The sequence below is a fragment of the Crocodylus porosus genome, unplaced genomic scaffold (assembly GCF_001723895.1).
Source record: "Crocodylus porosus isolate Cpor-Errol unplaced genomic scaffold, CroPor_comp1, whole genome shotgun sequence".
Classification (NCBI taxonomy): domain Eukaryota; kingdom Metazoa; phylum Chordata; order Crocodylia; family Crocodylidae; genus Crocodylus; species Crocodylus porosus.
In genome coordinates, this window is record NW_017728910.1 from 7,555,053 (window position 1) to 7,570,056 (window position 15,004).

At 41.9% G+C, this 15,004-nt stretch overlaps 1 protein-coding gene across 1 annotated transcript; it reads right to left on the bottom strand.

The window, feature by feature from the left end:
* Positions 1-633: 633 nt before the first annotated feature.
* Positions 634-14,755, bottom strand: TRIM59 (tripartite motif containing 59). The gene is made up of 2 exons (XM_019532668.1): positions 14,651-14,755; positions 634-4,289 (listed from the first exon to the last, which is right to left on the bottom strand). Exon 2 carries the CDS (start codon positions 4,284-4,286, stop codon positions 3,063-3,065), a length of 1,224 nt encoding a protein of 407 aa, XP_019388213.1. The 5' UTR covers positions 4,287-4,289; positions 14,651-14,755; the 3' UTR covers positions 634-3,062.
* Between the last annotated feature and the right edge of the window lie 249 nt (positions 14,756-15,004).

Genomic DNA, 15,004 nt, shown 5'->3' on the forward strand with positions numbered 1-15,004 from the left:
ACAATATTAGCTATATTCCTAGAACAGCTAAACTATTTAGGTGCTAAAAATCCAGACAGGAACAAGTCACATAAAAAACTTGGAGCCCAATCAATGAGACTGAAATACCACCATAGACACAGATACATAGGTATGGGTTGTGTGAGGTTCTGCTGTATGGATGCTAGAGGATAGACAGGCAAATATACATCTAAGTCAGGACTTGAGTACACAACAGAATAGACATACCGTTATTGAAAAAGCATTAATCTTATTTTTCTGAATACTTTTCCTCAAGATTTTTAGAAGTTATACCAATTCTGCACTACTAAATCTAGAAAGACCAAGTAAAACAGTAAAAGTTAGACTTCTTAAAATATAAGCCAACAGACCCAACTGGAGTATGACAAGACTCCAGAGAGCATCTTCAACATTTCTTCTCTCAGTTATAAATGCATTAAACATCTTCTAAGCAAAATAAGTGGGTGCATACAAAGAAGACAGAAGTTTAAGGAATGATGGATACACTGTGCAATCCTCAATTCAAAAGTACTTGTTTCAATGAGACACACACTCTTATGTTAGACTTCACTGCATCATTCCAGCCAGATATTTATGAGTTATAAATAGTAGTGAGACATGGAGAATCCCTTTCCCATAAGAATGTATTTTTATTTAGATACAGATTTATTAAAATACTAAGTACGTGAAATAGTACAAATTCAGGATATTTGTAATATAAAACTACATTATAAATTTTTATAAAAGATCTTTTAAAAAGCCAGAAAACTAACATAAGACATTCTAAGAGGAATGATGTTCTAAAAAGACTCCAACAGACATGCACTTAAGTCAAATTTTAAAAGTATTTAGGTATTTAATAATGCAGATAGCAGCACAGTAAGATTTTCAAAAGCAAAAGGTCATACCTGCCTAACTCCCATTGGTTTTAATGAATTAAGCACTCAGAAGTTTCTGAAAATTCCAGTAAGAGCTTAAATATCTCTTTAAAAAATCTGGTGGTTAATGTCGAGGGAAGTTATCTATATAAACTCTAACATATAGAGAGATTATAGGAACTTTTCTACTTTGAATACAAACTGTGCGCTTAATAGGCAGTGGTCTAAAGAAAACCATACCAACTTGCCCACAAAGCATCTACCTGGTGCTATCCTTAATTTAAATGTAACCTACCACAGATAACTGGTCTGGACTCCTTTTATGCTGGCTACTTACTCCTTCCATTTGATTCAGCTTTGTCAATTAAAATAATTAATTTTCTCCTTATAGACTATTGTTTTGTTCAGGTTACAAAGTCTAACAGGGAATCATCAGCTCTGAATAAAGACCTACTAACAGTATTTCTTTAAAAAAAAAGTTGACACTGGGAAATTTATTTTTTAAACCTTACATTTTGGACTGACCTATGCCATAGTGATTTTTTTATACTGAGTGCTAAAATTAATTATTTGGGATAAAGACCCTTGGTTATATGGCATATACAAGAGCTGTCACCTTAAGTTATCCTATTACGGTGTCTTGTTTTCAGTGCATTAATTACTGAAAATAATCCAATCTTGCTTGGTCGTGATGATTACTGGCCCCAAAATTTTAAGTCTTAAGTTACTTAATTCGTTAATATGTTAAATTCATAGCTTGATCTGACTGCCCACAAACTGTCACTGGAGTCAATGCAAGTTCAAGGCTCTTGGCATCTTGCAAAAACAAGCTTTCATTTGGCGGAGATGCGGGGGAGAGGAGGAAGGAGGAAAAAGAAGCCTTCTGCCTGTTCACAGTGAGTTTTTACAACGTCATGAGGAAAACAGTAGTTTCTCAGAGTTTAATAATTGTGTTTACATTATTTTAAAATATGCAATAGTTTGGAAACAATGCCATAATACACCACGTGTGATTGTTTTACAAAAAAAATCAGTTACAATTGTCATTAAAGGCTACCTATTGGCATATTATGAAAAAACTATGAAATTTTTACAAGGCATCAATTATCACTTGGAACTCAGATGTGTTTAGGCAGCCTTACAACAACAATCTATGGACTGGTGGCTACAGGGAATTTTTTCACTGTTAATGAATTAATCTTCCTGTTTAAAAAAAAAACAACTAAGGGCAAAATCCTGTTTCTACAGGGAGAATTGCTGCTGACTTTATTAAGTGTGAATATGGAGTTCCTAGCATCTTAACTAATGGAATATGCCTTGGTTTAAATTAATCTGATTATATAGTAGGAATATAAACACTTATTTCAGACTGAATTAGATTAGATCTCAATTATTCTTGTAATTTAAGAAACTATTTACACTGTATTTTTATTTCATGTTGTTCTTTCTAGAATTGAAATTCTGTCCCCATTAATTTGAACGGGGGTTTCCCAATGGCTACTGTGGGTCCACTCAACATTTAGCAAGAAGTGGCCCAAACTCATAAGGCAGCAAATATCTGCTGAATAGAACATAACGTCACACACACTCAACATCTTTCAGGACTATACTCTTGCCAAGTATCTTCAAAACATATCATCCAAAAAGTTCTAGAGCAACACATTTATCTCCAATTGAAAGGATGTCCCCATGACTTTGTATCTGTATTTATGTATAAAAGAAAACACAAAGTAACATGATTCACTAATAACCTAGATGAAACCCTAGTCATTTCATACGTGATAATGAACAAATAGTAGGCCCAATCAACCCTGTATGTAAAAAGCAATGAAGTACGTAATACAAGATTTCATTATGCTGGGGTCAGTGACTGGCACTTCCATTTACTCATCTCAGCTTTATCCAAAATAGAGATTTAAAAAAAGAGTCCATTATTAATTCTTTAGTACATGAATTTATACCCTTGTTAAATGGGGGTTGGTAATAGATATCCCTTCTGAAAACAAAAATAACCTGATTAAACTGCATTTTTTTTACAAATTAACCTAGGGTCATTTTTTTTTTTAAAGGGATGAATGTTTCAGTAGCTTTTAGATACAAACTGAATGGAAAAATCTTGTGAAAGAGTTCATTTACAATGAATATTCCTACAGTTATTCCAATTATTAAACTAAGATTTGAAATTCAGAAAGAAGTAATTCTTCCTATAAATTCTGTCAATAAATGAGATGTATGGGACAGTATTTCTATTAATGTCTGCAAAATCTGATCTAAATCCTGATAAACAAACTGCAACACTTCTGAAATACCAAATGAAGTAGCATCACTTACAACAACTGACAATAAAGGTTTGCTAAATGAAACCATAATTATTACTACTATAGATATTAGCATCACTACCAGAGGGTTTACTGACTGCAGGAATTCCTTAGATTGTCCTCTTTCCTTCTCATTGTTTTTCTTGCATACCTTTCCTTTCAAAGCAAGTTTTATTTTTGGAGTGAGGATCTTGTTAATCTGACCAATTTCAGTTTTGCACCATACATCCTTCAACAGCTGTCCCACTCGTGGATAAATCTCAAAAGGCTTGGTATCTGGTAGTTGCTTTTGTTTCAAAGCTTTTACACGTTGGCGCACATTATCAATCTTCTCAAGAAAAACAAGCGGAGATGACTCTTCTTTAATAGATGTGTTCAGTGACATTAAATCAAGCTGTTCTTCTCTTATTCCTTTCATCTTTTCAATGAGCGGTTCATATTCTTCAATAATACAAGTATTAACTTCATCCAAAGCGGCTAGCAAAGCTTGCTTTTTATGTTCCAATGTCTCGTTAAGTTTCTTAAAATACTGCACTACAGCTTTCTTATCATCTTGAACTATATTTTCACACCAAGATTTCTGTTCTTCTAACTTTTCAATTAGCAAACACACATCACTCCAATGTTTATCAGTTAATTGTTCAAGGAGTTTCCCAGGAGTCTCTATTTCTTTCATATAGGCACTCTGAAGGTCATCTATGGGATGACCATGATGTTTACCTATCGTAAGACAATGGCCACACACTAATTTTCTATCTAAAAGACAATAAACATTTAATGGCTGTCTATAATGTTCGCTACATGTAGCAACATCTGGATGGTCTTCTTGCTGATACTTTTCAATGATAGCCTTCAATGCAAAGTTGATAGGTAACGATTCAGTACCAGAAGGAGGAATTTCAACAATACTTCTACAACTTGGACACTTCAGTGGAAGCCTCAGTGGTCTCCATATGGAGAAGTTACTTGACAACTGAAGAACACTTTCTAGGCAATTTCTACAAAATGTGTGGGAGCATGGTAGCACACGTGGGTCTTCAAATATACTATAGCAAATGGAACATGTTAATTCCTCCTCAAAATTATGCATTTCCTATAACAGAAAAAAATACAATTTAGTCAATTTATAGAATTTAACTATATATGTAATCAACTGATTTTTTTAAACTAGTGAATTAGCTGTAAAAGAAAAAAAAGAGTGCTGACAGCTAAAGAACACTTTCCAGGCAATTTCTACAAAGTGTATGGGAGCCTGGTAGCTTACATAGGTTTTCTAATATACTATAGAAACTGTGGGCTGTATTTAAGTGACTACAGATCACTCTCTCCGTTTCCAGCTTTTACACTACAAACAAGAAGCAAACTTCATAGCTGCCTCTACTAAACATTACATTTAATATAAGAAAGGACAGGAAACATAAAAACCCCCTTGTGAATTGGCACTGCCTGTGAATTCAACCAAGAAAAAAAGAGAATCAAGCAGTATAAATTTAGGATTAACTTTTAAAAAAAGACAGAATATTAAAGCAATTATACATGTACTTCCCTAATGTTATTTTTTTGTGTAATCAATCATTACAGTTAACACAGGGAAGTTGAATAATGGTGAATAATAGAGAGATGGTCCACAGTTTGAAACTAAACACTCCTATGAGTATAATTTGTGGATGCTAATAAAACATAATTGAAAAAAATCTACAAGTTACTGCAAAACACATCATGCAATAGCTCTCCGTTTATCAGTGATTGCACTTCCTTTATTTAGTGACTGAGGCTGCTTGCAGACGTTAAAAAAAAATGTGCTTTACCAGATGCAGCAGCAATCAGCTATTAGATAGAAGTGCTAAAAAAGCCCCACCGAAGTGCCTGATCTTTACAGATGCTGAGCAATTTGTGTTGAAGTAACACACTGCCTCTTCTGGACATGCCTGGGGGCTTCGTGCAGGAACACACCAAATTTGAAGTAAAGCACTTTATTTGGGTTCTTTTGTCTACAAACACCCTGACTGAAATGGGGAAGACTGATTCCTATTTAGGAATCTCCTGAAACAATTCCCTGTGTTAAAAAAAAAAAAAGACATCACTGTTTGACTACAACTTTTAAAGTTTTGATTGGATTATTTTAAATATTTGATTAAGCATGTCCACACATTCAGCTACAGCAGGGGTATCAAACTCATCCAGCCCAGGTTGGGCCCACAGAGCAGCCCTGCACATGGCACGTGGTGTGCAGCCTGGATTGGCCCAGCACATTGCAGGTCTGGCAGGTGCTGCACATAGAGCTGGAGCCAGTGCATGCTCTTCACACAGCACACAGGGAGCATCTAAGCTATTGGCAGCACCACTGGCCAGATTGTAGGGCTCCACAGGCTGAAACTGGCCCACAGGTCATACGTCTGATACCCCTGAACTTAAAAAGCTCAAGTAATAGCAGGAAAAAAAAGACCATTGAAACATTTAACTTTTAGATTTCAGCCAATGCTAATGAAATCACACTGGCTGAATCTCAAAGAATAGGACATCCAGTGTTATTGCTGACTACCAAGTTATTCTGCTTCTTTATACAATTGTTTTACTTAGGAAGTTAATATTACCACAGAATATTTTTGTGACATGCATTTCTTGACCCTTTCAACAATCCATCCTAAACTCTAATCTGAATCAGAACACCCTCTATCACTGATTCTCAACCAGGGAGTTGTGAGATTCTTTTACGGATGCTATCTATGCATTAGCACAGTTACACCTGCAAACACTTAAACACGTGTTTGTATTGAAGAAATTTAATATAGGAATCTACAGCATCTGACCCATTGTGGCCAGGAGAACTGCTCTGTTATTTGTCTTGCTCTGTTATTTTTCTTGTTATGGCCAGCAGAAAAATAATTTTGCCTTTAGTCAAAAATGCACTGTAATACATTTTGAAGTAGGATGTAACTACATTAAAAATGGTAATAAAGGGGAACTTTGAGGCAATAGAAGTTGTTAACGACTAGCCTATATCAGGGGTTGGCAGTCTACAGTCTGTGGGCCAGATCCAGCCCACAAAGAAGATCTGCCATTTTTCACTGCAGGGACACTGATCTATGTGAACCTGAAGTCTGTAAGAACGCAGTAATTACCGCACTCCAGCAGACCCCATTAATCCCATTTCAGATTAATCAAGTCTGCTCCGATGTACTGTAATTACATACAGCACATCAGAGCATGTGTATAGGAGCCCTGAAAGACTAGAAGTCCAGCTGCATTGTTTTTGTATCATCATGACCGATTACCTCAGGGTGGATAAAAATATTTTTAAAAAGAAAAGGCTTATTCATGGATTTTAAAATAAATATATTTCTTTTTAAAAAGAAAAATATTCAAAAGTAAATTTGAAGTCCTAACACCCTACGTTAAGGCTTATAGATTATATATGGATTCAATAACATTAAAATAAACAAATTAAAATAAAAAAATAGTAGTATGTTTGCTGCTAAATTTTTAAAGAAAGTCTAATTGCTGTGCTCTTCAGTGGTATAACACCTGAAAGGGGAGTTCTATATATTCCCAAGCCAGGTTTTGCCTGTGTTAGCCTAGTCTTCAGATACCAAGAAAAACATTATCTTAATTTCAATGTATTCAGTTAAGTTTAAAGACTTGTTCATCCAAAGCTGAGATAATGATCAGGATTTGAAAAGCAAGAAAAACTGGTTTTCTTCTACTTCAAAACAATGAATTAAAATAGGTATTGATGTATAAAATGTATTTATGTTAATTAGAAGCATCACTCAGTCAACTAATAACATATTCTTATAGGAAAAATATATTTCGGTAAGAAAAAAGATACATGCACTCAGTTAATAAGAAAATTTTATTTAGCTAATAAATTAAAAATGTTATTTTGCATATATTATTTATTTTATTTTAATTCAGACAGCACTTAATACAAATCACCTAAAAATAACCCAATAAAAAGGCATCATTATTTGCTAATATAATAAAAATATAAAAATTAAGAATCAGAATATGCATGTTACATTATAATTATAAAATAGATGGGGTATCTTCCCACTTAACAATTTTTGTTTTTACTAACCAAGAAAAAAAAAACTACATCAGTAAAAAACTAAATAAGACATGCAGAAAAAAAAATTGGACAAATTATTTAAATTAAATCCTCCTGCTGGATGATTTAACTTCTGAAGAAAATCAATTATGCAAATCAAATGATCCTTCTCAGTTTTATATTAGTGATTATTGTAAATACATAATCAGTTAACTGATATCAGTCATGACTGAGATACTAGCACTTATATTTTATTCATTACTTGAAGCTTTGTATACAGAAATTTTTCCTTCCTCGAGGTTAAACGAGTTGGGAAGCAGAGGGGGAAGACTGCTCTACTTACAAAAAGCAATAATTTGTGTCTGAACATTTACCACTGTACATAAGTTTAAACTATTTAATAATTATTCTTATTAAAGACAATGAGGCATTTCTCTGAACTGAATAATTTATTTAGGAAATTTGCTGATTTTCAGAAAGAGCAACAGTGGGTTGTGCCTGCTGGCACTCAGATTTATAGAGTACTGTTGATTCAGAGTAATGTGTTTTGTTACGACATCAGGAACATCACAGGTTGGGATTAAGACCCTAAGCAAAACTGGGTGAGGAATCCCTTTGTGTTATTTCTTGAGAACTCAGTTCATTCTCACATTAGACACATGAAATGATTAAATTAAAAATCAAATTAATGGGCATTTGGGAAAAAAATATTTCAAGGAAACGGATTTTTTTTTTTTACTTCTACTTAGACACCAAGTTAACAATTCTTAATACCTACATTATTGAATTTTAGCAGGTCAAAAAGTATAACTCTGAATTAAAAGAGAAAAACAAATTAAAGATGTTCAAAAGAAGATCATTTCAACTATACTCTTGCAGCTATATATATATGAATATATAAATAACAACCATTAACTGTCAAGGGAAAGCTATTTATTTTTAAATATTAACTGTGGCCTACTCTCTCCTTATGTCTAAGTCAAGATTGACTTCTCTTCTGTTGACAAAGTATATCACTTTGCAGCTTTAAATTAATTGCTTAAAAATAATATGAATTAATTCATAAGAATATTTTCATAGGTACTCTTTATATGATTATCTCAAACTATGAAAAAGAATACACACTGCAACTAAACAAAATTTACCTTCCGGAAATAAGCTAGTATTCTTTAAGTCATTCAAAGCTTGAAGCTCTGAATAAAGTAGAAAACACGACCAACTTACAGGCCTCCATACAATTCAAGAGTGTTTCATAACCCAAGAACTGCACAGCTACCAGGCAGATAGAATCACAAAATGTCATTACCAGAGAAACACCTTGGTTTGTTTCCCAGGTAACTGAGATGGTTAAAAATGTGATGGCAGCTGCTTATAAGTTACAAAAACTCAAAAGGGAATTACTACTCAGGAGTAACTCCCATTTTCAGAGTACACTGCCTCAGAGAGCAACACTAAAGTGTGAACTACATATTTTATCTACAGAATCTCTTAAGCAACACTGCCCAGCTAAGATTATGCATATAATCCCCAAATCCAATTTACTGCTCTCAGAGCTCTCTGAAGGAAAATGCCAATAAAAAGCCATAGCAAATTTGTCCATCTTTGTCATAAATACATCTATACATTTCAATGCACTATTCTAAGTGTTGCTTCTGGCATTTGGCTCAGGTATTTTACAAGTTTTAATCTACTGCACAGTGGGGTCCCATGCTACAGCAGTCGAGGGCATCGTCTGTGGTATTCTTGCACAGAGTATTTCCTTGACAAGCACAAAGGAAACAAACCAGGCACCACCTCAGTTCAGTTTCACTCCATTCCTTACAGAAGTACACAGAAGATGTTGCGCAGAAAAAGCAGTATCAACAGAAACTCATGTGGGTTGAAGTAAAAAGGGTTAGGAGCAGGAGAAGAGTCAGAGAAAAACATGTCCTAAAAAAAGGGAAGAAAGGAAAACAAGTAAGGTTTCCTGGAAGGGAGTCAACAGGAAACAAACAAGCTACTTACATTTGGAGTGGAAATTAGTTTTTTTTTTCAGATACTCAAATTGGACTGGAAACCGAACAAAATAAGACCTCATAGCTTGAAAAAGATATGTAAAAAAAATGAAGAGGTGAATTTTCACTGCATTTCTGTTGTGAGAATGGCTCAGTTGTGAAGCTGTGAGTAGTTCACAAATTCTACTGGAAATAATGGACTTCTTTTAATAACAACACGTTAGGAAAGCTTTCCTAACAAAATACAACAGTGGAATAATTGTTTTTAACTTAATATTGAATTAGCAACATAGTACATTAAAAAAATTAAGAGAAGCTGCTGTATACAATCATAACCAGGTTTCAAAATTAATTTCCAGTTTGTTGTGTTCAATTTGTACAATAACTTAGAGCACAAACTGCTCCTTTAAAAAAAATAAAAATAAAAATAATTTATTCCATTTAAGCATATCAAAACTGTCTAAAACAGTGGTGCATGGGCCAGATGACTAGCCTAGGGCTGGTCCACAGGCCAGATCCTTTATGGGGTTGGCACATGAGAACGAGCCCTGCACATCTACATTGGGCCCCATACCACCTCAGCCTCATGCACTCAGATCCTCATGCCCGGATCAGTCCTATAGCCATACTATCCAGCCCACCCAGTCAAGAATTTTGGCAGTGGGGGAGCAGAAATTAATGCTGACACTGCTCCCCTGCCAACAAATTATCAGACCTACTGGGAGACCAGCAGGCCGGATGACAGCTTTGCAGGCCAACTGACCAGGTGGCTGGGGGTGAGTGTCCCTGGTCTAAAAAAGTTTTGTAATTAAAAAAAAATCCATTCCAGAATTAAAGATACAGCCACTACTCAACTAATTCTGTTATGCTCACAGCAAGAGCAGGCTGCCTGCTGCAGGCTGGGGCCAAGGGTGGTGCCAGGCTCTTCCTGGCTGAGAGGGGGAGCTGGACCAGGGTTGAGTGTAAGGCAGGCAGCAGTGGCACTGGGAGAGGGGCATGGCTGCAGGCACTCCCCTCCCCTCCCCCACCATAGCTTCCACCATCCCAGCACTGCCACCACCTGCCCTATGCACAGCCCAGACCCAGCTGCCCCTACCAGGAAGAGCCCAGGCCATCCCCTGCCCCAAAGTCAGCCTGTCCTCATCCCATGCACAGATCTGGGGGCGTGCACAGAGGCCAGGAGCTACCCCTCCTGCACCCACAGCACCTGGACAAGCCACCTGTATCTCTGTCCTGAACCCTGCCTAACCCTGGCTCTGCAGCACCTGCCCCTGCCCCAGCCCTTCCCTCACCATGGAGCCCTTGGACACTGCTCTCCAAGCTGCTGGCCTGATAAACTTATGAGAATGAAGTGGAAAATGAACTGAAGAATTACTTCACGGAGCCCTGCTTTCATTGGTGTCCAATTCATTGGAGTGGTGGAAAAGTCAATGGATAGCACTTCCCAAGGCTTGCTAAATTGGCTAAGAGTTACCCATGCACTCCAGGATCCTCTGTGCCTGCAGAATGAGTCTTTGCTACAGCTGCGCTTATTATAAATACGTTGCACTAAAAGTTGACAGCAGAGTATGTCAAGGTGTTAATTTTTCTCAATAAGAATCATCAACAGAGTTGCCATGCAGATTTTTGTTTTTGTTGTTGCTTGAGATGTCATTTTTTTCTAATTAGCTTTTTTTTTTTTTTTGCATTTTTGGAAGGCAAAATGTTTTAATAACAACAGTTTTACGTAAATAAAGTTACATATAAAAGTTGCTGCTGTTTGTTGTTCTTGTGAGGGGAGCAGGGCTGAGACCTTTTCCCCCGTGGCGTGGTTGGACTCCTAGCCCCGAGTCACTTAGCAGGCTCTCCCCCACATCCACTTGCAGGGCAGGAGGCTTGTTGCCTGCTCCCCCTCAGCATTACCTGCCCACTGCAGCTGCCATTAAGCCCCTTGCTTGCTACAGCCACCCATCACTTCCTAGGCTGTGCTGCCTGTCTGGCAGGGTGACCACTGGCTCCCTGGACTTGTTTGAGAGCCAGTAGGCACTGTCCATTGTGTTCTGCCCAGTGTCCTCTCTTGGCACTCATTTGAACCAGCAACTCCCATTCCTCTTTTTTGTATTATTTGTCCCAAGGGACTTGTTGTCCCATTTTCCCGTAGCTTCCCTGCCTGAAAGAGGCTAATAAAAAACTTGGTGGATTGGGGCCACATGATTTTAAAGTGTAACAAACAGGCCTGTCTGACAGGGCTAGTCAATGCTTTGGCCCCCAGCTTCCCACAGGCAGGTGATGCCCCTCCTCTGTGGTGGGATGGGACAAGCGCCAGCCTGAGGCACAGCACCCTACTGATCTGATTTTGCATTGCAGAGCCACATATTGGAGCCCAGTGCCACAGCACCCATCCTCATCTGGATGTGGCACCTTCTGTTGCTGCAACTGCAGCTGCTGTTAGCAGCACCTGCACACACCTCACAGCCAGACCTGCAGGGACTGGCAGGGGAAAGATGGAAGCAAAATGGAGCAGGGTAGCTCTTCCACGCCTGTGGTTCAGCCCCATGAAACACCCCAGTCACCTGCCTCCTCTGCATCCAAGCCCAGGGGACCCACCTGGCATCCCAGCTCACTGAGATGCAGCCCCTGGGAAGCCACTAAGCTTGGGGGCTGAAAGCACCTCACTGGTGCCAGGCTGGGCAGGGGTGCCCTACAGGCTGGCCCAGAACAGCTTCACATGGGCCAGGAAGGGGGTTGCCATACCAATTAATCATTTAGCAGGTTAAGCAGATTTTTTTTTAATCAGTATTTATATCCCTAATATCACATGTGGATTAAAGTACTTGGTATCCCCATGATGGGGTGAAAAGACTCCATCTCCAGGAGAAAGGTGTTTGATGAGCAAAGATCCAGGTTTTCCATTTCCCACACAAAAATGGAAAAAAACACAGAACTCCTGGTTTAATCGGAAAACGTGGATTTTCCCTTCAGCGGGGAAACCTGTGGATTTCTCCCTTTTGTAAAGAACTCTGAAAGCTAGCTGAGTTCCAGCCTGCAAGAGCTGTTTGCAAAAGGGGCAGGAAACCCCCAACCCTGCCCAGAGGGGGAGGGGGAAAGGGCAGGACCCGACATTCTCACTTACCAGAGGCTGCATCAGGATCACTCTTCTTCATTCCTGGAGGTGAGTGGGGCTTGGGGGTTGAGGAAGTGAGGATGTGTTGGGGGAAGAAATGGAACGCCTGCTGGCTAATAGGCACTCCTGGTGGGGCTTTCCCTAACACCTTCCCCTACCTCAGCCTGGGCAGACAAGGAGATTTGAGGGGGGTAACAGAGCACATCTCAGGGCACAGTGGCAGAGGTGTGAGGGGCACTGCCAGCCCCCCACCTCAGCTCATTCTGTGCCTGCTCCCAGAGGCAGGGCCAGGGGAGCGATGGCAGCAGTGCCCCTCTGTGGGCCACACAGTCTGGGGGAGGGGGAGCTCACGCAGGGCACCTGCCACTGCTGCACCTTGCGCCACTTCCCACAGCCAGAAAGCTGCACAGAGGTGTGCTGGTAGCTGCTGTGTGAGCCCCACCCAGCCAAGCAGGCATGCGAGGCCCACAGTGGGGCACTACTGCCCTCACCCCTGCTCTGGGCAAGTGATGCAGGGCATGGCAGCGGTGATGCAGTGGTGCTGGCAGGCACCACAGTGTGCAACCAAAAATGCCATGTGGGGGCAGCGGCCAGGGGCAGTGCAGTGCTGGCCACCAGCAGCAACATGGTGGTAGCCACCGTGTGCCACCACAGCAGTTGCCCAGAGCAGGGTCGGGGGGCCAGGACAGCAGTGACCCTCTGCAAGATGCACATGCCTGCCTGGCTAGAGGGGGAAGCAGGGCTCGCACATGGCAGCCACCACCACATCACCATATCCTGTGTGGCTTTCCAGCTGTGGGCAACAGGTGCAAGGTGTGGTGGGTGGCTGTGCAGTGGTGGTAGTCTGTGCATTCTCCCCCAAGCCAGGCAGTACACGTGTGGCCCGCAAAGGGGGACCGCTGCACTCACTCCCCCTCTTGCCTTGCTCCTGGGAGTGGGCACAGTGAGCCAAGATGGGGGGGAGAGGGGGCACTTCGGTGTGTCATGTGGGGCCGGCAGTGCCCCTCACCCATCTGTTGTTGCACCCCGGGGCACATTTTGTTCCCATCTCCCCTGCATGTTCACCTACCTGGGCTGAGGGAGAGGAAGGTTCTGGGAAAACCTGCACTGGAACTGCCCACCAGCCAGCAGGCACTCCATGTTTTCTCCCAACACATCCTCACTCCCTCAGCCCCCAGCCACTTCCCCCGCAGAGGTGGTGGTGTGTGTGGGGATGCCACATGCGAGCTTCCTCCCTCCCTGGCTGGGCAGTGTGTGTGGCCCACAGAGGGGCACTGCTACCCTCACCCAGCAGGCACAGAGATATTCCTCTCCTCCCCCATTTTCAATCTGCCTCTCCCCAACCCCTTCCTTTCACCCCTGCCCCATCCTCCCCCACACCTACCTACTGGGGTGCATGTGGATCTGTCTGCGTGTGCCTGCCTGTGGGAGGCTGGGGGGCTGTTGTGGGGGAGGGAGGGGCACTAGCAGGATGGTGGGGGGCTAAATTTTTAGCACAGATTTTGGGTTTTTTAAAGAGAGAATTTGTGACTTTTTAATCAGGATCTGTGCTGGCAACAGTTTCAGGGCTTCTGCTCATCACCTTCATGGACAAGGAGGAATTGAGCATGCCCCTCCCACATGCAATATGTGGCTTCTGTTTTGGGGGGCAGCAGGGGTCTTTCCCTTTTCACCACACCTAGAAGTCAACAGCCAATTTTGCCAAGGTGCGCTGGTGCTCCCATCAGCCTTTCAAAAGCATTCAGGTGCTTGGCTGGAAGGACTTGCTTACTTATTCAGACTCTAATCTAGCAACCAGATTTGGGGTCAAAAAGGGATTTCTGCCACCTCCGGGTCACACTGACAAGGACAGGGGTTGTTTTTTCCCCCACTTCCTTCCTCGTGCAAGGGGTGACCCTCCCCTTACATAAATATATGCTCATAATCAGTGAAACCTAATTAAGCTGGTGGAGGGGCAGGCAAAATGTGGCCCACCAGCTGGATCCAGCCCGCCAAATGACTCTGGCTCCGAGGCGGGCGCCCACCAGTCGGCTGGATCCGGTCTGTGGTCACGCCCGTGGCCCTCCGCACCCACCAGCGGGTCCGCATCGTCTCCGACTCGGGAGACTCAGACGCCCCGAGAAGATACCAGCTCTTGGCCGTGCCCCCGCCCCGGGCAGCCATTATTCCTGGGCAGCGCGGGACAAGCCGCCTGCGCGGCACCGGTGACAGTCCGTGGATGCGGGGCCCACACCCCACTTAATACCGGTGCCCCTTCCCCGCAGGTATCCCTTTGCCTTGCCACGCCGCCCCCGGAGCCGGGCACTCACCGGCCCGCGCTGACTCGTTAGTCTCCCGCCGCCTACAGCAACCCTCTGCGTCCGGCGGCGGAGAGGCAGAGGCCGCGGACCCCTGCGCGCATGCGCCGCTGCATCCAACCGCGGCGGAACGCGCAGTTCGAAAGTAAACGGACGGCGCCAACTGCCACTTTCGAACCTCGGCTCGTGGCCACCAACGGTCCTGCTGGCCTCGTCACCGCGCGCGGAAGCGTATTCTCTTCCTCCGACACAAAAGGCGAAACCTTGGGTCGGCTGAAGCGAATGGAGACACCCCGTGCTCCCCTCCCTGAACGCCGAGGGTGGCCTCCAGGGTCCGCTGGAAGCGGAGCACAACAACGGCTTCAA